Here is a 24,254-nt window from a genome sequence, read left to right on the forward strand (position 1 = left end):
TGGCTTCTCAAGGCACAGCTGCTAATAATGAGGTGAAGGAATGTAGAGTGTACAAGAAGACAGAGGTCCAGACTTTCATCCCAGGTCAGGTTTGTCCAGTCAGGAGGTTTTCCGGCTTGGCAAATCCAACCTTTAAAAATGCCCATCATGAATCCAGACTGCTGAATGCGGAGTCAGGCTGGGCTCAAGGCCTGCATCTGTGCATCAGCACTGTGCCAAAATAAATCCAACTAAAGCATCCTTCTAGCCCTCACTCCCCTCACCCCCCCCAAAAGACTCCCTATGCCCCCGTCCATGACAACATAGCCTACACATGCCCCACCCATCCTCCATGGTCCTCACACCCCTATGTCAACATAGTCACCCTCTACCCACCCTCTTGGTCCCCAAACCCCGTGCCAACTTAGTGTCCCTCTACCCACACCCCATGTCCTGCACACTGTTATGCCAACTTGGTGCCAACTCTTGTCAACCCATCAGCCCCAGTCACTACCCTTTGCCCTTACCCCCCTCCATGCCAACTCACCTAGTATTCTTCGATAGCTCCTTGACTGCTTTGACATTTCCTGGGTAGTTTTGTCAGCTGTGACAGGTTTGACCCTTCCTGGATTGTTCTGATAGATTTGACAGCTGGACAGTTTGACATTTCCTTGACAACCGAACAGTTCCATGACAGCTGGACAATTCCTCGACAGCTGGACATTTGCTTGACAATTATTTTACAGCCTGACAGTTGCAATGCATTTGTACATAAAAAGTGCATAATCATGTTCACAATCCCAAAGGGTGCCTTAACTCTCCAAAAGATGTTCCAAAGGGGTATCTTATTTCTCCAAAGGCATACCCTGGCTATCCACAAGAATCCATCAATTCAGAGCTCCTCATACCTGTTCTACGCAGCACACTCCAGATTCCCCAGGATCTTCCAAAATCCCACTTCAGTGGCGGTGATTTAAATAGTCAGGTGCATCTGCAAACATGCAGGTGTGAACCCTGATCCGCCTTCAGTACTGCCCCTGTGAAGATAGGCAGTGCTGGATTTGGGAGCGAGACTTTGAAATTTCTCAGCCATTTGGGGAATTTTTGCAACGACTGAGGTGCACAAATCCAGGCCCGAATTGGAGAAATGCAAATATCTTGGAAGGTTGTAGGACTGAAGGAAATTAGGAACCTGAACAAGAATATTAAATCCCAGGACCAGGATGTCAACCAGCACAGATAAGTACCTGCAGTCAGTAGCAGCTAATATACTCCTGATCCGTGCCATATGAATGCTTTAATCCAACAAGGTGGTGCACAACCTCAGTGCTTGAGAAATCTCCTGTTTTATTTCCCTTTCCCCAAGATTTGGAGTTTGTCATGTGGTGAATCATAATAAAGTCGAGAGATAAATACCGCAAACTGATCTGGCAATTTGCTTTGCAGATGCTTAGAAAAACCTACCTCAAGGTCATACATTAGTTACTCACTCCATCGCTCTCCCTGGCCACAGAGAGACTGAACCAGTTTTCTTCGAGAAATATTTGACTTCGAGATTATTTTCAGACTACATACTCATGCCATCTCAACGACTGCATATTCCCACCTCATTACATCACCCGTTTCACCCCGGCCTCAGCTTTTGGGTTGAAACCCTCAATCATGCCTCTCTTACTTTGAGATTTGACTATTCCAACATAATCCTGGTTAGTCTCCAGCATTCTACCCATCGTAACTTGAGATCATCCGAAACTCTGCTGCCCATGTCTTAACAGGGACCAAGTCCCGTTCCTCAATCATGCCTGTGCTTGCGAACGTACATGGTTCCCAGTCAAAGAACATCTTGATTTTAAAATTTCGATCCTTGTTTTCAAATCCCTAATGGCCCCACACCACCCTATCTCTGTAATATCCTCTACCCCCACAACTTGCCAAGATATCAGAACTCATCTAATTCCGGTTTCTTGGATCATCCCAATTTTAATTCTCCACCTTTTTTTTAAATTCATTCAGGGGATGTGCCAGCATGTATTGCCCATCCCTAACTCCCCTTGAACTCAATGGTTTGCTGGGTCATTTCAGAGGACATTTTAAAGAGTCAACCACATGGGTGTGACGATAGCAGAGTGGTTAGCACTGTCACTTCACCGTTCCAGGGTCCCAGGTTCGATTCCCCGCTGGGTCACTGTCTGTGCGGAGTCTGCACGTTCTCCCCGTGTGTGCGTGGGTTTCCTCCGGATGCTCCGGTTTCCTCCCACAGTCCAAAGATGCGCAGGTTAGGTGGATTGGCCCTGCTAAATTGCCCTTAGTGTCAAAAAAAAAGGTTAGGTAGGGTTTTTGGGTTACGGGATAGGGTGGAGTGTGGGCTGAGGCAGGGTGCTCTTTCCAAGGGCCGATGCAGATTCGATGGGCCGAATGGCCTTTTGCACTGTAAATTCTATGATTCTATGATTCACTTGCTGTGGGTCTGGAGTCACATTTGGGCCAGACCAGGTGTGGATGGCAGATTTCCTTCCCTAAAGGGCATTAGTGAATTAGATAGATTTTTACGACCATCAACAATAGTTTCATGGTCATCAATTAATTTCAGATTTTTATTGAATGTAAAATCCGCTATCTGCTGTGGTGGGATTCAAACCTGTATCTCCAAAGCTGGGTCTCTGGATTACTCGTCCAGCGACAATGTCACTACACCACTGCCTCCCCAACCTTTCAAGATATCTGAACTCACCTAATTCTGGCTTTTTGAGCATCCCCGATTTTAATTGTGTTACGGCACTCTGGGCTAGTGTGCAGTCAATTCCAGCCCCATGTACCCCGGAGTCATAACACAAGTGAATTAACCAATAATTCTTATAAAAATACCCAATGTCTTTGGCCCTTGGCTGCCCAATAATCAGTCACCAGGTTTGTAAATGTAAACACAATTACTGTTTATTTATAACAAGATCTATATGTTATATGCAGTAAATACCACTGGTTAACGACAAGCTAATACCCAATGCCCACTTTAACTCGCCCCCACATGCATGACAGACAAACACAGGGAGGTGGAAAGGGGTAAAAATCATAAGTGGAGGGAAGGAAGAGTCTTTTGTTCCAAATGATGGTTTTAACACACTTTTCATCACTGCAAGCTTGCAGATTAAATTTTTGGTTTTGCAGCCTCCAATGATCTTCTTTGGAGATTGATTCATTCAGATACTCTGTAGTTTAGAAATGCATTACTCACAGCTTTTCCTGGACAGGCACCTTATTTCTCATCAAACTATGCTTTCAGTTCCTGGTTTGTCTTCAGGCCGCTTTGCAGTTCCAGGAAAACAGCTCCCAGAGGCTTTCTGTAGAGAGAATCAGCCCTCACTGTGGTCTCCTGGAGAGTCAGCTGGATCTTTCCGAAGAGAGTCAGCTGGATAATTCTGAAGAGAGTCAGTGGGATCTTTCTGAAGAGAGTTAGCTGGATCTTTCCGAAGAGAGTTAGCTGGATCTTTCTGAAGAGACTTAGCTGGATCTTTCTGGCGAGAGTTAGCTGGATCTTTCTGACGAGAGTTAGCTGGATCTTTCCGAAGAGAGTTAGCTGGATCTTTCTGAAGAGAGTTAGCTGGATCTTTCGGACGAGTGTTAACTGGATCTTTCCGAAGAGAGTTAGCTGGATATTTCGGACGAGAGTTAGCTGGATCTTTCTGAAGAGAGTTAGCTGGATCTTTCTGATGAGTTAGCTGGATCTTTCTGAAGAGAGTTAGCTGGATCTTTCTGATGAGTTTGCTGGATCTTTCTGACGAGAGTTAGCAGGATCATTCTGCAGAGAGTTAGCTGGATCTTTCTGAAGAGACTTGGCTGGATCTTTCTGACGAGAGTTAGCTGGATCTTTCTGAAGAGAGTTAGCTTGATCTTTCTGACGAGAGTTAGCTGGATTTTCCGAAGAGAGTTAGCTGGATCTTTCTGAAGAGAGTTAGCTGGATCTTTCGGACGAGTGTTAACTGGATCTTTCCGAAGAGAGTTAGCTGGATATTTCGGACGAGAGTTAGCTGGATCTTTCTGAAGAGGCAGCTGGATCTTTCTGAAGAGAGTTAGCTGGATCTTTCTGAAGAGAGTTAGCTGGATCTTTCTGAAGAGAGTTAACTGGATCTTTCTGAAGAGAGTTAGCTGGATCTTTCTGAAGAGAGTTAGCTGGATCTTTCTGATGAGAGTTAGCTGGATCTTTCCGAAGAGAGTTAGCTGGATCTTTCTGACGAGAGTTAGTTGGATCTTTCTGAAGAGAGTTAGCTGGATCTTTCTGAAGAGAGTTAGCTGAATCTTTCTGGCGAGAGTTAGCTGGATCTTTCTGAAGAGAGTTAGCTGGATCTTTCTGAAGAGAGTTAGCTGGATTTTTCGGACGAGTGTTAACTGGATCTTTCCGAAGAGAGTTAGCTGGATATTTTGGACGAGAGTTAGCTGGATCTTTCTGAAGAGAGTTAGCTGGATCTTTCTGATGAGTTTGCTGGATCTTTCTGAAGAGAGTTAGTTGGATCTTTCTGACGAGAGTTAGCTGGATCATTCTGAAGAGAGTTAGCTGGATCTTTCTGAAGAGACTTGGCTGGATCTTTCTGACGAGGGTTAGCTGGATCTTTCTGAAGAGAGTTAGCTGGATCTTTCTGACGAGAGTTGGCTGGATCTTTCCGAAGAGAGTTAGCTGGATCTTTCTGATGAGTTTGCTGGATCTTTCTGAAGAGAGTTAGTTGGATCTTTCTGACGAGAGTTAGCTGGATCATTCTGAAGAGAGTTAGCTGGATCTTTCTGAAGAGACTTGGCTGGATCTTTCTGACGAGGGTTAGCTGGATCTTTCTGAAGAGAGTTAGCTGGATCTTTCTGACGAGAGTTGGCTGGATCTTTCCGAAGAGAGTTAGCTGGATCTTTCTGAAGAGAGTTAGCTGGATCTTTCTGAAGAGAGTTAGCTGGATCATTCTGAAGAGAGTTAACTGGATCTTTCTGACGAGAGTTAGCTGGATCTTTCTGACGAGAGTTAGCTGGATCATTCTGAAGAGAGTTAGCTGGATCTTTCTGAAGAGACTTGGCTGGATCTTTCTGACGAGGGTTAGCTGGATCTTTCTGAAGAGAGTTAGCTGGATCTTTCTGACGAGAGTTGGCTGGATCTTTCCGAAGAGAGTTAGCTGGATCTTTCTGAAGAGAGTTAGCTGGATCTTTCGGACGAGTGTTAACTGGATCTTTCCGAAGAGAGTTAGCTGGATATTTCGGACGAGAGTTAGCTGCATCTTTCTGAAGAGAGTTAACTGGATCTTTCCAAAGAGAGTTAGCTGGATCTTTCTGAAGAGAGTTAGCTGGATCTTTCTGAAGAGTTAGCTGGATCTTTCTGACGAGAGTTAGCTGGATCTTTCTGAAGAGTTAGCTGGATCTTTCTGACGAGAGTTAGCTGGATCTTTCTGAAGAGAGTTAACTGGATCTTTCCGAAGAGAGTTAGCTGGATCTTTCTGAAGAGAGTTAGCTGGATCTTTCGGACGAGTGTTAACTGGATCTTTCCGAAGAGAGTTAGCTGGATATTTCGGACGAGAGTTAGCTGGATCTTTCTGAAGAGAGTTAGCTGGATCTTTCTGAAGAGTCAGCTGGATCTTTCTGAAGAGAGTTAGCTGGATCTTTCTGACGAGAGTTAGCTGGATCTTTCAGAAGAGAGTTAGCTGGATCTTTCTGAAGAGAGTTAGCTGGATCTTTCTGAAGAGGCAGCTGGATCTTTCTGATGAGAGTTAGCTGGATCTTTCTGATGAGAGTTAGCTGGATCTTTCTGAAGAGAATTAGCTGGATCTTTCTGAAGAGAGTTAGCTGGATCTTTCTGAAGAGAGTTAGCTGGATCTTTCTGAAGAGAGTTAGCTGGATCTTTCTGAAGAGGTAGCTGGATCTTTCTGAAGAGAGTTAGCTGGATCTTTCTGAAGAGGCAGCTGGATCTTTCTGAAGAGAGTTAGCTGGATCTTTCTGAAGAGAGTTAGCTGGATCTTTCTGATGAGTTAGCTGGATCTTTCTGAAGAGGGTTAGCTGGATCTTTCTGAAGAGAATTAGCTGGATCTTTCTGAAGAGAGTTAGATGGATCTTTCTGAAGAGAGTTAGCTGGATCTTTCTGAAGAGAGTTAGCTGGATCTTTCGGACGAGTGTTAACTGGATCTTTCCGAAGAGAGTTAGCTGGATATTTTGGACGAGAGTTAGCTGGATCTTTCTGAAGACACTTAGCTGGATCTTTCTGAAGAGTCAGCTGGATCTTTCTGATGAGAGTTAGCTGGATCTTTCTGAAGAGAGTTAGCTGGATCTTTCCGAAGAGAGTTAGCTGGATCTTTCTGACGAGAGTTAGCTGGATCTTTCAGAAGAGAGTTAGCTGGATCTTTCTGAAGAGAGTTAGCTGGATCTTTCTGAAGAGGCAGCTGGATCTTTCTGATGAGAGTTAGCTGGATCTTTCTGATGAGAGTTAGCTGGATCTTTCTGAAGAGGCAGCTGGATCTTTCTGATGAGAGTTAGCTGGATCTTTCTGAAGAGAGTTAGCTGGATCTTTCTGAAGAGGCAGCTGGATCTTTCTGATGAGAGTTAGCTGGATCTTTCTGATGAGAGTTAGCTGGATCTTTCTGATGAGAGTTAGCTGGATCTTTCTGAAGAGAGTTAGCTGGATCTTATTGAAGAGAGTTAGCTGGATCTTTCCGAAGAGAGTTAGCTGGATCTTTCTGAAGAGAGTTAGCTGGATCTTTCTGAAGAGAGTTAGCTGGATCTTTCTGACGAGAGTTAGCTGGATCTTTCTGACGAGAGTTAGCTGGATCTTTCTGAAGAGAGTTAGCTGGATCTTTCTGAAGAGAGTTAGCTGGATCTTTCTGACGAGAGTTAGCTGGATCTTTCTGACGAGAGTTAGCTGGATCTTTCTGACGAGAGTTAGCTGGATCTTTCTGAAGAGAGTTAGCTGGATCTTTCTGGCGAGAGTTAGCTGGATCTTTCTGAAGAGAGTTAGCTGGATCTTTCTGAAGAGAGTTAGCTGGATCTTTCTGACGAGAGTTAGCTGGATCTTTCTGAAGAGAGTTAGCTGGATCTTTCTGATGAGTTAGCTGGATCTTTCTGAAGAGGGTTAGCTGGATCTTTCTGATGAGTTAGCTGGATCTTTCTGAAGAGAGTTAGCTGGATCTTTCTGAAGAGAGTTAGCTGGATCATTCTGATGAGTTAGCTGGATCTTTCTGAAGAGAGTTAGCTGGGTCTTTCTGACGAGAGTTAGCTGGATCATCCTGAAGAGAGTTAGCTGGATCTTTCTGAAGAGACTTTGCTGGATCTTTCTGACGAGAGTTAGCTGGATCTTTCTGAAGAGAGTTAGCTGGATCTTTCTGAAGAGAGTTAGCTGGATCTTTCTGATGAGTTAGCTGGATCTTTCTGAAGAGAGTTAGGTGGATCTTTCTGAAGAGAGTTAGCTGGATCTTTCTGAAGAGAGTTAGCTGGATCTTTCTGATGAGTTAGCTGGATCTTTCTGAAGAGAGTTAGCTGGGTCTTTCTGACGAGAGTTAGCTGGATCATCCTGAAGAGAGTTAGCTGGATCTTTCTGAAGAGACTTTGCTGGATCTTTCTGACGAGAGTTAGCTGGATCTTTCTGAAGAGAGTTAGCTGGATCTTTCTGAAGAGAGTTAGCTGGACCTTTCTGATGAGTTAGCTGGATCTTTCTGAAGAGAGTTAGCTGGATCTTTCTGACGAGAGTTAGCTGGATCATCCTGAAGAGAGTTAGCTGGATCTTTCTGAAGAGACTTTGCTGGATCTTTCTGACGAGAGTTAGCTGGATCTTTCTGAAGAGAGTTAGCTGGATCTTTCTGAAGAGAGTTAGCTGGATCTTTCGGACGAGTGTTAACTGGATCTTTCCGAAGAGAGTTAGCTGGATCTTTCTGAAGAGAGTTAGTTGGATCTTTCTGACGAGAGTTAGCTGGATCATCCTGAAGAGAGTTAGCTGGATCTTTCTGAAGAGACTTTGCTGGATCTTTCTGACGAGAGTTAGCTGGATCTTTCTGAAGAGAGTTAACTGGATCTTTCCGAAGAGAGTTAGCTGGATCTTTCTGAAGAGAGTTAGCTGGATCTTTCCGAAGAGAGTTAGCTGGATCTTTCTGACGAGAGTTAGCTGGATCTTTCTGAAGAGAGTTAGCTGGATCTTTCTGAAGAGAGTTAACTGGATCTTTCCGAAGAGAGTTAGCTGGATCTTTCTGACGAGAGTTAGCTGGATCATCCTGAAGAGAGTTAGCTGGATCTTTCTGAAGAGACTTTGCTGGATCTTTCTGACGAGAGTTAGCTGGATCTTTCTGAAGAGAGTTAGCTGGATCTTTCGGACGAGTGTTAACTGGATCTTTCCGAAGAGAGTTAGCTGGATCTTTCTGATGAGAGTTAGCTGGATCTTTCTGAAGAGAGTTAGCTGGATCTTTCCGAAGAGAGTTAGCTGGATCTTTCTGACGAGAGTTAGCTGGATCTTTCTGAAGAGAGTTAGCTGGATCTTTCTGAAGAGAGTTAGCTGGATCTTTCTGACGAGAGTTAGCTGGATCTTTCTGACGAGAGTTAGCTGGATCTTTCTGAAGAGAGTTAACTGGATCTTTCCGAAGAGAGTTAGCTGGATCTATCTGAAGAGAGTTAGCTGGATGTTTCTGAAGAGTTAGCTGGATCTTTCTGACGAGAGTTAGCTGGATCTTTCGGACGAGTGTTAACTGGATCTTTCCGAAGAGAGTTAGCTGGATATTTCGGACGAGAGTTAGCTGGATCTTTCTGAAGAGAGTTAACTGGATCTTTCCGAAGAGAGTTAGCTGGATCTTTCTGAAGAGAGTTAGCTGGATCTTTCTGAAGAGTTAGCTGGATCTTTCTGACGAGAGTTAGCTGGATCTTTCTGAAGAGAGTTAACTGGATCTTTCCGAAGAGAGTTAGCTGGATCTTTCTGAAGAGAGTTAGCTGGATCTTTCGGACGAGTGTTAACTGGATCTTTCCGAAGAGAGTTAGCTGGATATTTCGGACGAGAGTTAGCTGGATCTTTCTGAAGAGAGTTAGCTGGATCTTTCTGAAGAGTCAGCTGGATCTTTCTGAAGAGAGTTAGCTGGATCTTTCTGACGAGAGTTAGCTGGATCTTTCAGAAGAGAGTTAGCTGGATCTTTCTGAAGAGAGTTAGCTGGATCTTTCTGAAGAGGCAGCTGGATCTTTCTGATGAGAGTTAGCTGGATCTTTCTGAAGAGGCAGCTGGATCTTTCTGAAGAGAGTTAGCTGGATCTTTCTGAAGAGAGTTAGCTGGATCTTTCTGATGAGTTAGCTGGATCTTTCTGAAGAGGGTTAGCTGGATCTTTCTGAAGAGAATTAGCTGGATCTTTCTGAAGAGAGTTAGCTGGATCTTTCTGAAGAGAGTTAGCTGGATCTTTCTGAAGAGAGTTAGCTGGATCTTTCGGACGAGTGTTAACTGGATCTTTCCGAAGAGAGTTAGCTGGATATTTCGGACGAGAGTTAGCTGGATCTTTCTGAAGACACTTAGCTGGATCTTTCTGAAGAGTCAGCTGGATCTTTCTGATGAGAGTTAGCTGGATCTTTCTGAAGAGAGTTAGCTGGATCTTTCCGAAGAGAGTTAGCTGGATCTTTCTGACGAGAGTTAGCTGGATCTTTCAGAAGAGAGTTAGCTGGATCTTTCTGAAGAGAGTTAGCTGGATCTTTCTGAAGAGGCAGCTGGATCTTTCTGACGAGAGTTAGCTGGATCTTTCTGAAGAGAGTTAGCTGGATCTTTCTGACGAGAGTTAGCTGGATCTTTCTGACGAGAGTTAGCTGGATCTTTCTGAAGAGAGTTAGCTGGATCTTTCTGAAGAGAGTTAGCTGGATCTTTCTGACGAGAGTTAGCTGGATCTTTCCAAAGAGAGTTAGCTGGATCTTTCTGAAGAGAGTTAGCTGGATCTTTCTGACGAGAGTTAGCTGGATCTTTCTGAAGAGAGTTAGCTGGATCTTTCTGACGAGAGTTAGCTGGATCTTTCTGACGAGAGTTAGCTGGATCTTTCTGAAGAGAGTTAGCTGGATCTTTCTGACGAGAGTTAGCTGGATCTTTCTGACGAGAGTTAGCTGGATCTTTCTGACGAGAGTTAGCTGGATCTTTCAGATGAGTTAGCTGGATCTTTCTGAAGAGAGTTAGCTGGATCTTTCTGAAGAGAGTTAGCTGGATCTTTCTGATGAGTTAGCTGGATCTTTCTGAAGAGAGTTAGTTGGATCTTTCTGACGAGAGTTAGCTGGATCATCCTGAAGAGAGTTAGCTGGATCTTTCTGAAGAGACTTTGCTGGATCTTTCTGACGAGAGTTAGCTGGATCTTTCTGAAGAGAGTTAGCTGGATCTTTCTGAAGAGAGTTAGCTGGATCTTTCGGACGAGTGTTAACTGGATCTTTCCGAAGAGAGTTAGCTGGATCTTTCTGATGAGAGTTAGCTGGATCTTTCTGAAGAGAGTTAGCTGGATCTTTCCGAAGAGAGTTAGCTGGATCTTTCTGACGAGAGTTAGCTGGATCTTTCTGAAGAGAGTTAGCTGGATCTTTCTGAAGAGAGTTAGCTGGATCTTTCTGACGAGAGTTAGCTGGATCTTTCTGACGAGAGTTAGCTGGATCTTTCTGACGAGAGTTAGCTGGATCTTTCCGAAGAGAGTTAGCTGGATATTTCTGAAGAGAGTTAGCTGGATCTTTCTGAAGAGAGTTAGCTGGATCTTTCTGAAGAGAGTTAGCTGGATCTTTCTGACGAGAGTTAGCTGGATCTTTCTGACGAGAGTTAGCTGGATCTTTCTGACGAGAGTTAGCTGGATCTTTCTGAAGAGAGTTAGCTGGATCTTTCTGAAGAGTCAGCTGGATCTTTCTGAAGAGAGTTAGCTGGATCTTTCTGAAGAGACTTTGCTGGATCTTTCTGAAGAGAGTTAGCTGGATCTTTCTGAAGAGAGTTAGCTGGATCTTTCTGAAGAGAGTTAGCTGGATCTTTCTGACGAGAGTTAGCTGGATCTTTCTGAAGAGAGTTAGCTGGATCTTTCTGAAGAGAGTTAGCTGGATCTTTCTGACGAGAGTTAGCTGGATCTTTCTGAAGAGAGTTAGCTGGATCTTTCTGAAGAGAGTTAGCTGGATCTTTCTGACGAGAGTTAGCTGGATCTTTCTGAAGAGAATTAGCTGGATCTTTCTGACGAGAGTTAGCTGGATCTTTCTGACGAGAGTTAGCTGGATCTTTCTGACGAGAGTTAGCTGGATCTTTCTGAAGAGAGTTAGCTGGATCTTTCTGAAGAGAGTTAGCTGGATGTTTCTGAAGAGAGTTAGCTGGATCTTTCTGAAGAGAGTTAGCTGGATCTTTCTGAAGAGAGTTAGCTGGATCTTTCTGACGAGAGTTAGCTGGATCTTTCTGAAGAGAGTTAGCTGGATCTTTCTGAAGAGAGTTAGCTGGATCTTTCTGAAGAGAGTTAGCTGGATCTTTCTGACGAGAGTTAGCTGGATCGTTCTGACGAGAGTTAGCTGAATCTTTCTGACGAGAGTTAGCTGGATCTTTCTGATGAGTTAGCTGGATCTTTCTGAAGAGAGTTAGCTGGATCTTTCTGAAGAGAGTTAGCTGGATCTTTCCGAAGAGAGTTAGCTGGATCTTTCTGAAGAGAGTTAGCTGGATCTTTCTGACGAGAGTTAGCTGGATCTTTCTGACGAGAGTTAGCTGGATCTTTCTGAAGAGAGTTAGCTGGATCTTTCTGAAGAGACTTGGCTGGATCTTTCTGACGAGGGTTAGCTGGATCTTTCTGAAGAGAGTTAGCTGGATCTTTCTGACGAGAGTTGGCTGGATCTTTCCGAAGAGAGTTAGCTGGATCTTTCTGATGAGTTTGCTGGATCTTTCTGAAGAGAGTTAGTTGGATCTTTCTGACGAGAGTTAGCTGGATCATTCTGAAGAGAGTTAGCTGGATCTTTCTGAAGAGACTTGGCTGGATCTTTCTGACGAGGGTTAGCTGGATCTTTCTGAAGAGAGTTAGCTGGATCTTTCTGACGAGAGTTGGCTGGATCTTTCCGAAGAGAGTTAGCTGGATCTTTCTGAAGAGAGTTAGCTGGATCTTTCTGAAGAGAGTTAGCTGGATCATTCTGAAGAGAGTTAACTGGATCTTTCTGACGAGAGTTAGCTGGATCTTTCTGACGAGAGTTAGCTGGATCATTCTGAAGAGAGTTAGCTGGATCTTTCTGAAGAGACTTGGCTGGATCTTTCTGACGAGGGTTAGCTGGATCTTTCTGAAGAGAGTTAGCTGGATCTTTCTGACGAGAGTTGGCTGGATCTTTCCGAAGAGAGTTAGCTGGATCTTTCTGAAGAGAGTTAGCTGGATCTTTCGGACGAGTGTTAACTGGATCTTTCCGAAGAGAGTTAGCTGGATATTTCGGACGAGAGTTAGCTGCATCTTTCTGAAGAGAGTTAACTGGATCTTTCCAAAGAGAGTTAGCTGGATCTTTCTGAAGAGAGTTAGCTGGATCTTTCTGAAGAGTTAGCTGGATCTTTCTGACGAGAGTTAGCTGGATCTTTCTGAAGAGTTAGCTGGATCTTTCTGACGAGAGTTAGCTGGATCTTTCTGAAGAGAGTTAACTGGATCTTTCCGAAGAGAGTTAGCTGGATCTTTCTGAAGAGAGTTAGCTGGATCTTTCGGACGAGTGTTAACTGGATCTTTCCGAAGAGAGTTAGCTGGATATTTCGGACGAGAGTTAGCTGGATCTTTCTGAAGAGAGTTAGCTGGATCTTTCTGAAGAGTCAGCTGGATCTTTCTGAAGAGAGTTAGCTGGATCTTTCTGACGAGAGTTAGCTGGATCTTTCAGAAGAGAGTTAGCTGGATCTTTCTGAAGAGAGTTAGCTGGATCTTTCTGAAGAGGCAGCTGGATCTTTCTGATGAGAGTTAGCTGGATCTTTCTGATGAGAGTTAGCTGGATCTTTCTGAAGAGAATTAGCTGGATCTTTCTGAAGAGAGTTAGCTGGATCTTTCTGAAGAGAGTTAGCTGGATCTTTCTGAAGAGAGTTAGCTGGATCTTTCTGAAGAGGTAGCTGGATCTTTCTGAAGAGAGTTAGCTGGATCTTTCTGAAGAGGCAGCTGGATCTTTCTGAAGAGAGTTAGCTGGATCTTTCTGAAGAGAGTTAGCTGGATCTTTCTGATGAGTTAGCTGGATCTTTCTGAAGAGGGTTAGCTGGATCTTTCTGAAGAGAATTAGCTGGATCTTTCTGAAGAGAGTTAGATGGATCTTTCTGAAGAGAGTTAGCTGGATCTTTCTGAAGAGAGTTAGCTGGATCTTTCGGACGAGTGTTAACTGGATCTTTCCGAAGAGAGTTAGCTGGATATTTTGGACGAGAGTTAGCTGGATCTTTCTGAAGACACTTAGCTGGATCTTTCTGAAGAGTCAGCTGGATCTTTCTGATGAGAGTTAGCTGGATCTTTCTGAAGAGAGTTAGCTGGATCTTTCCGAAGAGAGTTAGCTGGATCTTTCTGACGAGAGTTAGCTGGATCTTTCAGAAGAGAGTTAGCTGGATCTTTCTGAAGAGAGTTAGCTGGATCTTTCTGAAGAGGCAGCTGGATCTTTCTGATGAGAGTTAGCTGGATCTTTCTGATGAGAGTTAGCTGGATCTTTCTGAAGAGGCAGCTGGATCTTTCTGATGAGAGTTAGCTGGATCTTTCTGAAGAGAGTTAGCTGGATCTTTCTGAAGAGGCAGCTGGATCTTTCTGATGAGAGTTAGCTGGATCTTTCTGATGAGAGTTAGCTGGATCTTTCTGATGAGAGTTAGCTGGATCTTTCTGAAGAGAGTTAGCTGGATCTTATTGAAGAGAGTTAGCTGGATCTTTCCGAAGAGAGTTAGCTGGATCTTTCTGAAGAGAGTTAGCTGGATCTTTCTGAAGAGAGTTAGCTGGATCTTTCTGACGAGAGTTAGCTGGATCTTTCTGACGAGAGTTAGCTGGATCTTTCTGAAGAGAGTTAGCTGGATCTTTCTGAAGAGAGTTAGCTGGATCTTTCTGACGAGAGTTAGCTGGATCTTTCTGACGAGAGTTAGCTGGATCTTTCTGACGAGAGTTAGCTGGATCTTTCTGAAGAGAGTTAGCTGGATCTTTCTGGCGAGAGTTAGCTGGATCTTTCTGAAGAGAGTTAGCTGGATCTTTCTGAAGAGAGTTAGCTGGATCTTTCTGACGAGAGTTAGCTGGATCTTTCTGAAGAGAGTTAGCTGGATCTTTCTGATGAGTTAGCTGGATCTTTCTGAAGAGGGTTAGCTGGATCTTTCTGATGAGTTAGCTGGATCTTTCTGAAGAGAGTTAGCTGGATCTTTCTGAAGAGAGTTAGCTGGATCATTCTGATGAGTTAGCTGGATCTTTCTGAAGAGAGTTAGCTGGGTCTTTCTGACGAGAGTTAGCTGGATCATCCTGAAGAGAGTTAGCTGGATCTTTCTGAAGAGACTTTGCTGGATCTTTCTGACGAGAGTTAGCTGGATCTTTCTGAAGAGAGTTAGCTGGATCTTTCTGAAGAGAGTTAGCTGGATCTTTCTGATGAGTTAGCTGGATCTTTCTGAAGAGAGTTAGGTGGATCTTTCTGAAGAGAGTTAGCTGGATCTTTCTGAAGAGAGTTAGCTGGATCTTTCTGATGAGTTAGCTGGATCTTTCTGAAGAGAGTTAGCTGGGTCTTTCTGACGAGAGTTAGCTGGATCATCCTGAAGAGAGTTAGCTGGATCTTTCTGAAGAGACTTTGCTGGATCTTTCTGACGAGAGTTAGCTGGATCTTTCTGAAGAGAGTTAGCTGGATCTTTCTGAAGAGAGTTAGCTGGACCTTTCTGATGAGTTAGCTGGATCTTTCTGAAGAGAGTTAGCTGGATCTTTCTGACGAGAGTTAGCTGGATCATCCTGAAGAGAGTTAGCTGGATCTTTCTGAAGAGACTTTGCTGGATCTTTCTGACGAGAGTTAGCTGGATCTTTCTGAAGAGAGTTAGCTGGATCTTTCTGAAGAGAGTTAGCTGGATCTTTCGGACGAGTGTTAACTGGATCTTTCCGAAGAGAGTTAGCTGGATCTTTCTGAAGAGAGTTAGTTGGATCTTTCTGACGAGAGTTAGCTGGATCATCCTGAAGAGAGTTAGCTGGATCTTTCTGAAGAGACTTTGCTGGATCTTTCTGACGAGAGTTAGCTGGATCTTTCTGAAGAGAGTTAACTGGATCTTTCCGAAGAGAGTTAGCTGGATCTTTCTGAAGAGAGTTAGCTGGATCTTTCCGAAGAGAGTTAGCTGGATCTTTCTGACGAGAGTTAGCTGGATCTTTCTGAAGAGAGTTAGCTGGATCTTTCTGAAGAGAGTTAACTGGATCTTTCCGAAGAGAGTTAGCTGGATCTTTCTGACGAGAGTTAGCTGGATCATCCTGAAGAGAGTTAGCTGGATCTTTCTGAAGAGACTTTGCTGGATCTTTCTGACGAGAGTTAGCTGGATCTTTCTGAAGAGAGTTAGCTGGATCTTTCGGACGAGTGTTAACTGGATCTTTCCGAAGAGAGTTAGCTGGATCTTTCTGATGAGAGTTAGCTGGATCTTTCTGAAGAGAGTTAGCTGGATCTTTCCGAAGAGAGTTAGCTGGATCTTTCTGACGAGAGTTAGCTGGATCTTTCTGAAGAGAGTTAGCTGGATCTTTCTGAAGAGAGTTAGCTGGATCTTTCTGACGAGAGTTAGCTGGATCTTTCTGACGAGAGTTAGCTGGATCTTTCTGAAGAGAGTTAACTGGATCTTTCCGAAGAGAGTTAGCTGGATCTATCTGAAGAGAGTTAGCTGGATGTTTCTGAAGAGTTAGCTGGATCTTTCTGACGAGAGTTAGCTGGATCTTTCGGACGAGTGTTAACTGGATCTTTCCGAAGAGAGTTAGCTGGATATTTCGGACGAGAGTTAGCTGGATCTTTCTGAAGAGAGTTAACTGGATCTTTCCGAAGAGAGTTAGCTGGATCTTTCTGAAGAGAGTTAGCTGGATCTTTCTGAAGAGTTAGCTGGATCTTTCTGACGAGAGTTAGCTGGATCTTTCTGAAGAGAGTTAACTGGATCTTTCCGAAGAGAGTTAGCTGGATCTTTCTGAAGAGAGTTAGCTGGATCTTTCGGACGAGTGTTAACTGGATCTTTCCGAAGAGAGTTAGCTGGATATTTCGGACGAGAGTTAGCTGGATCTTTCTGAAGAGAGTTAGCTGGATCTTTCTGAAGAGTCAGCTGGATCTTTCTGAAGAGAGTTAGCTGGATCTTTCTGACGAGAGTTAGCTGGATCTTTCAGAAGAGAGTTAGCTGGATCTTTCTGAAGAGAGTTAGCTGGATCTTTCTGAAGAGGCAGCTGGATCTTTCTGATGAGAGTTAGCTGGATCTTTCTGAAGAGGCAGCTGGATCTTTCTGAAGAGAGTTAGCTGGATCTTTCTGAAGAGAGTTAGCTGGATCTTTCTGATGAGTTAGCTGGATCTTTCTGAAGAGGGTTAGCTGGATCTTTCTGAAGAGAATTAGCTGGATCTTTCTGAAGAGAGTTAGCTGGATCTTTCTGAAGAGAGTTAGCTGGATCTTTCTGAAGAGAGTTAGCTGGATCTTTCGGACGAGTGTTAACTGGATCTTTCCGAAGAGAGTTAGCTGGATATTTCGGACGAGAGTTAGCTGGATCTTTCTGAAGACACTTAGCTGGATCTTTCTGAAGAGTCAGCTGGATCTTTCTGATGAGAGTTAGCTGGATATTTCTGAAGAGAGTTAGCTGGATCTTTCCGAAGAGAGTTAGCTGGATCTTTCTGACGAGAGTTAGCTGGATCTTTCAGAAGAGAGTTAGCTGGATCTTTCTGAAGAGAGTTAGCTGGATCTTTCTGAAGAGGCAGCTGGATCTTTCTGACGAGAGTTAGCTGGATCTTTCTGAAGAGAGTTAGCTGGATCTTTCTGACGAGAGTTAGCTGGATCTTTCTGACGAGAGTTAGCTGGATCTTTCTGAAGAGAGTTAGCTGGATCTTTCTGAAGAGAGTTAGCTGGATCTTTCTGACGAGAGTTAGCTGGATCTTTCCAAAGAGAGTTAGCTGGATCTTTCTGAAGAGAGTTAGCTGGATCTTTCTGACGAGAGTTAGCTGGATCTTTCTGAAGAGAGTTAGCTGGATCTTTCTGACGAGAGTTAGCTGGATCTTTCTGACGAGAGTTAGCTGGATCTTTCTGAAGAGAGTTAGCTGGATCTTTCTGACGAGAGTTAGCTGGATCTTTCTGACGAGAGTTAGCTGGATCTTTCTGACGAGAGTTAGCTGGATCTTTCAGATGAGTTAGCTGGATCTTTCTGAAGAGAGTTAGCTGGATCTTTCTGAAGAGAGTTAGCTGGATCTTTCTGATGAGTTAGCTGGATCTTTCTGAAGAGAGTTAGTTGGATCTTTCTGACGAGAGTTAGCTGGATCATCCTGAAGAGAGTTAGCTGGATCTTTCTGAAGAGACTTTGCTGGATCTTTCTGACGAGAGTTAGCTGGATCTTTCTGAAGAGAGTTAGCTGGATCTTTCTGAAGAGAGTTAGCTGGATCTTTCGGACGAGTGTTAACTGGATCTTTCCGAAGAGAGTTAGCTGGATCTTTCTGATGAGAGTTAGCTGGATCTTTCTGAAGAGAGTTAGCTGGATCTTTCCGAAGAGAGTTAGCTGGATCTTTCTGACGAGAGTTAGCTGGATCTTTCTGAAGAGAGTTAGCTGGATCTTTCTGAAGAGAGTTAGCTGGATCTTTCTGACGAGAGTTAGCTGGATCTTTCTGACGAGAGTTAGCTGGATCTTTCTGACGAGAGTTAGCTGGATCTTTCCGAAGAGAGTTAGCTGGATATTTCTGAAGAGAGTTAGCTGGATCTTTCTGAAGAGAGTTAGCTGGATCTTTCTGAAGAGAGTTAGCTGGATCTTTCTGACGAGAGTTAGCTGGATCTTTCTGACGAGAGTTAGCTGGATCTTTCTGACGAGAGTTAGCTGGATCTTTCTGAAGAGAGTTAGCTGGATCTTTCTGAAGAGTCAGCTGGATCTTTCTGAAGAGAGTTAGCTGGATCTTTCTGAAGAGACTTTGCTGGATCTTTCTGAAGAGAGTTAGCTGGATCTTTCTGAAGAGAGTTAGCTGGATCTTTCTGAAGAGAGTTAGCTGGATCTTTCTGACGAGAGTTAGCTGGATCTTTCTGAAGAGAGTTAGCTGGATCTTTCTGAAGAGAGTTAGCTGGATCTTTCTGACGAGAGTTAGCTGGATCTTTCTGAAGAGAGTTAGCTGGATCTTTCTGAAGAGAGTTAGCTGGATCTTTCTGACGAGAGTTAGCTGGATCTTTCTGAAGAGAATTAGCTGGATCTTTCTGACGAGAGTTAGCTGGATCTTTCTGACGAGAGTTAGCTGGATCTTTCTGACGAGAGTTAGCTGGATCTTTCTGAAGAGAGTTAGCTGGATCTTTCTGAAGAGAGTTAGCTGGATGTTTCTGAAGAGAGTTAGCTGGATCTTTCTGAAGAGAGTTAGCTGGATCTTTCTGAAGAGAGTTAGCTGGATCTTTCTGACGAGAGTTAGCTGGATCTTTCTGAAGAGAGTTAGCTGGATCTTTCTGAAGAGAGTTAGCTGGATCTTTCTGAAGAGAGTTAGCTGGATCTTTCTGACGAGAGTTAGCTGGATCGTTCTGACGAGAGTTAGCTGAATCTTTCTGACGAGAGTTAGCTGGATCTTTCTGATGAGTTAGCTGGATCTTTCTGAAGAGAGTTAGCTGGATCTTTCTGAAGAGAGTTAGCTGGATCTTTCCGAAGAGAGTTAGCTGGATCTTTCTGAAGAGAGTTAGCTGGATCTTTCTGACGAGAGTTAGCTGGATCTTTCTGACGAGAGTTAGCTGGATCTTTCTGATGAGTTAGCTGGATCTTTCTGAAGAGAGTTAGCTGGATCTTTCTCAAGAGAGTTAGCTGGATCTTTCTGAAGAGAGTTAGCTGGATCTTTCTGACGAGTGTTAGCTGGATCTTTCTGACGAGAGTTAGCTGGATCTTTCTGAAGAGAGTTAGCTGGATCTTTCTCAAGAGAGTTAGCTGGATCTTTCTCAAGAGAGTTAGCTGGATCTTTCTGACGAGAGTTAGCTGGATCTTTCTGGCGAGAGTTAGCTGGATCTTTCTGACGAGAGTTAGCTGGATCTTTCTGAAGAGAGTTAGCTGGATCTTTCTGACGAGTGTTAGCTGGATCTTTCTGACGAGAGTTAGCTGGATCTTCCTGAAGAGAGTTAGCTGGATCTTTCTGAAGAGAGTTAGCTGGATCTTTCTCAAGAGAGTTAGCTGGATCTTTCTGACGAGAGTTAGCTGGATCTTTCTGACGAGAGTTAGCTGGATCTTTCTGAAGAGAGTTAGCTGGATCTTTCTGACGAGAGTTAGCTGGATCTTTCCGAAGAGAGTTAGCTGGATCTTTCCGAAGAGAGTTAGCTGGATCTTTCTGAAGAGAGTTAGCTGGATCTTTCCGAAGAGAGTTAGCTGGATCTTTCTGAAGAGAGTTAGCTGGATCTTTCGGACGAGAGTTAAGTGGATCTTTCCGAAGAGAGTTAGCTGGATATTTCGGACAAGAGTTAGCTGGATATTTCGGACAAGAGTTAGCTGGATATTTCTGAAGAGAGTTAGATGGATCGTTCTGAAGAGAGTCTGTGGAATCTTTCTGAAGAGTTAGCTGGATCTTTCAGAAGAGAGTTAGCTGGATATTTCTGAAGAGAGTTAGCTGGATCTTTCAGAAGAGAGTTAGCTGGATATTTCTGAAGAGAGTTAGCTGGATCTTTCTGACGAGAGTTAGCTGGATGTTTCTGAAGAGAGTTAGCTGGATCTTTCTGAAGAGAGTTAGCTGGATCTTTCTGATGAGAGTTAGCTGGATCTTTCTGAAGAGAGTTAGCTGGATCTTTCTGACGAGAATTAGCTGGATCTTTCCGAAGAGAGTTAGCTAGATCTTTCTGATGAGAGCTAGCTGGATCTTTCTGAAGAGAGTTAGCTGGATCTTTCCGTAGAGAGTTAGCTGGATCTTTCTGAAGAGAGTTAGCTGGATCTTTCAGACGAGAGTTAAGTGGATCTTTCCGAAGAGAGTTAGCTGGATCGTTCTGAAGAGAGTCTGTGGAATCTTTCTGAAGAGTTAGCTGGATCTTTCAGAAGAGAGTTAGCTGGATCTTTCTGACGAGAGTTAGCTGGATCTTTCTGAAGAGAGTTAGCTGGATCTTTCTGATGAGAGTTAGCTGGATCTTTCTGAAGAGAGTTAGCTGAATCTTTCTGACGAGAGTTAGCTGGATCTTTCTGAAGAGAGTTAGCTGGATCTTTCTGACGAGAGTTAGCTGGATCTTTCTGAAGAGAGTTAGCTGGATCTTCGTGACGAGAGTTAGCTGGATCTTTCTGAAGAGAGTTAGCTGGATCTTTCCGAAGAGAGTTAGCTGGATCTTTCTGACGAGAGTTAGCTGGATCTTTCTGAAGCGAGTTAGCTGGATCTTTCTGAAGAGAGTTAGCTGGATCTTTCTGAAGAGAGTTAGCTGGATCTTTCTGACGAGAGTTAGCTGGATCTTTCTGACGAGAGTTAGCTGGATCTTTCCGAAGAGAGTTAGCTGGATCTTTCTGACGAGAGTTAGCTGGACCTTTCTGACGAGAGTTAGCTGGATCTTTCCGAAGAGAGTTAGCTGGATCTTTCTGAAGAGACTTAGCTGGATCTTTCCGAAGAGAGTTAGCTGGATCTTTCTGAAGCGAGTTAGCTGGATCTTTCTGAAGAGACTTAGCTGGATCTTTCCGAAGAGAGTTAGCTGGATCTTTCTGAAGAGAGTTAGCTGGATCTTTCTGAAGAGAGTTAGCTGTATTCCTTCACCGTGCTGCCAGATTCAAAACTGACACCAAACTCAAACCCTGGGTCTATGAAAAATGTCCCAGTGGAATAGGATCCAATTACCACTTGTTGCAGGGCAGAGTACACCCTTTTAGGCCAATTCAGTGGCCACCAGCCAAATCAATCAAACCATCTTCCGCTTTGGATCCAGCAGGTCTTCAGCTTCTGTTTAAACCAGCATAACCTTCTAGATTCTTCCTGCTTGAATTAAAGACACAAGCTGCTTTCCTTAAAGTGAGATGCCCATTAACCATCCATGGATCAAAAATGTAATGGCAAAAGTAAAAGGGGAAACAGGAAGGACCCGTACAATTGCTCCTCCATTTGTCTTTAAATTTGTTCAGGGGGTGCAGGCATCAGTGGCTGGGCCAGCTTTCATTGCCTATCCCAAATAGCCCGTAAGAAGGTGGTGGTGAACTGCATTCTTTAAATGCAGCAGTTCATGTGGTGCAGTGCTGTTAGGGAGGGAGCTCCAGGATTTTGACCCAGCGACAGTGAAGGAATGGCGATTTATTTCCAAGTCACGATATTGTGTAACTTGGAGGAAAACTAGGATATGGTGGTGTTCCCATGTTTCTGCTGCTCTTGTCCTTTTAGATGACAGTGGTCATGGGTTTGGAAGGTGTCGTCCAAGGGGTTTTGGTGAGTTTCTGGAGAGCACCTTGTTGGATGATACACACTGCTACCACTGTGCGCCTGTGGTGAAGGGGGTGAATATTTGTGGAAGTGGTGCCAATCAAGTGAGCTGCTTTTGTCCTGGATGTGGTTAAGTTTATTGCATATTATCGGAGCAGCATTCATTCAGGCAAAGGGAGAGTATTCCATGACACTCCTGACTTGCGCCTTGCAGATGGTGGATAGGTTTGGGGTGGGGTGTGAGTGTGGTCAGGAAGTGAGTTACTAATTGCAGGACCTCATCTCTGACCTGCCCTTATAGCCACAGTATGGCTACTCGGTTGAGTTTCTGGTCAATGGTAACCTCCAGGATGTTGACAGTGGGGGGATTCAGTGCTTTGAGCTGCCTCAGTCCTAAACTCTGGAATCCCCCCACTACACCTCTCTGCCGGTTTACCTAGCTTTCCTCCTTTAAGAAATTCCTTAAGACCTACCCTTTCGGCCAAGTTTTTGGTCAACTAATATTATGTAGCTTAGTATTCTATTTTGGTTTGTAATGTTCTTGCGGAGATTGCTTCTTGCGACATTTTATTGCATTAATGATACAATATAAATATACGTTACTGTTGTAAGTGTGAGAAGTGCTGTTGGAAACGTGACATTTAAAGAAGTCCAAGGATGACTAGTGGCCTTTGAAAAGATGGTCCTAAGTCAGGCTGTCTGTGGAATTTCACAAATGAACCATATTCTCTTTATGCCAATGCAGGTGGCTATTAGGCAACACTCAACTGAATGAATGAGCCAGAAAATCAGATGCAATTATCACCAGCTCTGAACCAGGAGAGAATCACCTATTAGTTGCCCAGTGCACATCCCATCCCATTAACCAGCATGGTAAATTATATCCATACTGAATCAAGCTTATGTAGTTATAGCCCTCAGTTCCAATCAGCGTGTGGCAGAGACTTGTACCTTACAGCAATGTTAGATTACACGTTTCTGCACAATATCATTCAGCAGCTGCAATCAAGTTTACCACCGCATATCTGTGCACAAGTTTATTAGCGATGCCAGGCAAACACAAGAATCAGGGAGTACGTTGTTGGGGGGGGGGGGAGAAAAACAAAACGGAAGATCAAACAAAATAAAGTTACAGAAGGAAATGGTTCAAGATAAAAGGTGGACTCATCTGTGAACAGGAGGATGCAGCTGCTGTGACAAAGGCAGAATCTCACAACATTGACCTCCATTTCTAATGGGGACAGAATAAACCTGGGGAACATCACTGTCGTAGTTATAGGCCCAGACAAACAAGGCAGAGGTTGGAAGTTCAAATCCTAACATGGTCGTGAAGCTGAATTCAATTAATCCAGTGACTTGGGAGTGCAGTGATGGGTATCATGGAGGTAATGATGCAGCCCTTCTGTCAGTAATGTCTCTCACAGCGGCTAATTGGTGAACAACAATATCCTGCAAGCAGCAAGAGAATGAATGGCCACTTCATCTATTTTAATGATGTTGGTTGAAGGCTAAATGTTGGCCAAGGCACCAAACCTTTTTGAAAGGTGCCACGGCATCTCTTAGAACCAACGGAACAAGCAGACAAAGCCTCGGTTTAATGTCTCACCCAAAATAGATCCCCCTCAACAGGGTAGCATTTCCTAGGCACTGCACTAAGTTGCCAGCCAAAATTACATGTTCAAGTTCTGCAGTGGGGTTTAAACCTTAGTATTTGAGATTCATTATCCGCAATATATGGGGATGGGATCTTCCCGAATAAAGTTTGCAGCTGAAATAGTTTAGGTACCCTGTTTAGACATAATAATAATCTTTATTGTCACAAGTAGGCTTACATTAACACTGCAATGAAGTTACTGTGAAAGGCCCCTAGTCGCCACATTCCGCGCCTGTTCGGGTACACAGAGGGAGAATTCAGAATGTCCAAATTACCTAAAAAGCACGTCTTTCGGGACTTGTGGGAGGAAACCGGAGCACCCGGAGAAAACCCACGCAGACACGGGGAGAACGTGCAGACTCAGCACAGGCAGTGATCCAAGCCGGGAAGAGAACCTGGGACCGTGGAGCTGTGAAGCAACAGTGCTACCCACTGTGCTACCGTGCTGCCCATGGAGGTCCAACTTATGATCGAACAATTTTGTGCTGCTGCTTAAAGATGACTAACAGCCTCTTGTCAGTACTCTAAGTTTTTTAAAATGTGAGCCACAGTACCAGGAGAGGTTTTATGCATAGATCGAAGACAACTTTGACCGCATAGCCCACCCAAGGATAAAACAGAACAATAAAAAACTTTCTTTTCAGCCACTGCTTAATAGGAACCCCTGAACATTCGGCAATTTCTTCAGTCTACCTGACTGGTCAGTGTTTCCCGACTTCCTTCTGACTGATCCAACCTTCGGCGTGTGCAGCCAAGCTCTTGTTCAATCTGAACATGTAATAAAAAAGAAAAGATGAGAAAACACGGCAATTAGATGTCGTTAATGTACCATAAACCTCCTGGAAAGTTTGCTCACAGGTAGTCTGTGGGTCGGGGCACTGCTGATCTTTCCTACTAACCGGTCCCCCTGTATGCCATCTACTCTTAACAGGAAAAATCCAGGTCATTGTGGCTCCTCAAAGAGGCCAGAGTACAACATTAATGGCTTATGCATTTCAGACTCCAGGCCCGTTATCACTTTCTTTCTTTTGAAATAAACATTTGCTGTCAAAGTAAGGAAGGCAGTCGGCCTTTCCAAATACAAATTCCAGAGAAAATTCCAGCAAAGCCAGATATGAGGTTAAGAATGTCCAAAAGTCACTGGGCAGGATTCACTGGTTTCAAAACTAAGCGCTTCCACCAGCGG

General features: G+C 44.0%; 1 protein-coding gene across 5 annotated transcripts in view; it reads right to left on the reverse strand.

Annotated features, from left to right (window-relative positions):
• The window catches only part of LOC140405340 (centrosomal protein of 128 kDa-like), a 589,746-nt gene that overhangs the window by 451,336 nt on the left and 114,156 nt on the right, over positions 1 to 24,254 (reverse strand). For all 5 annotated transcript variants that reach the window (XR_011938602.1, XM_072493651.1, XM_072493643.1 and 2 more), the window contains exon 10: positions 23,762 to 23,836. Coding sequence is in view for 4 of the 5 variants with exons in the window: in XM_072493651.1 (XP_072349752.1) it covers positions 23,762 to 23,836 (75 nt within the window). In the remaining variant the exon portion in view is untranslated. The remainder of the gene's footprint in view (positions 1 to 23,761; positions 23,837 to 24,254) is intronic.

This window comes from Scyliorhinus torazame, chromosome 2, assembly GCF_047496885.1.
Source record: "Scyliorhinus torazame isolate Kashiwa2021f chromosome 2, sScyTor2.1, whole genome shotgun sequence".
Classification (NCBI taxonomy): Eukaryota; Metazoa; Chordata; class Chondrichthyes; order Carcharhiniformes; family Scyliorhinidae; genus Scyliorhinus; species Scyliorhinus torazame.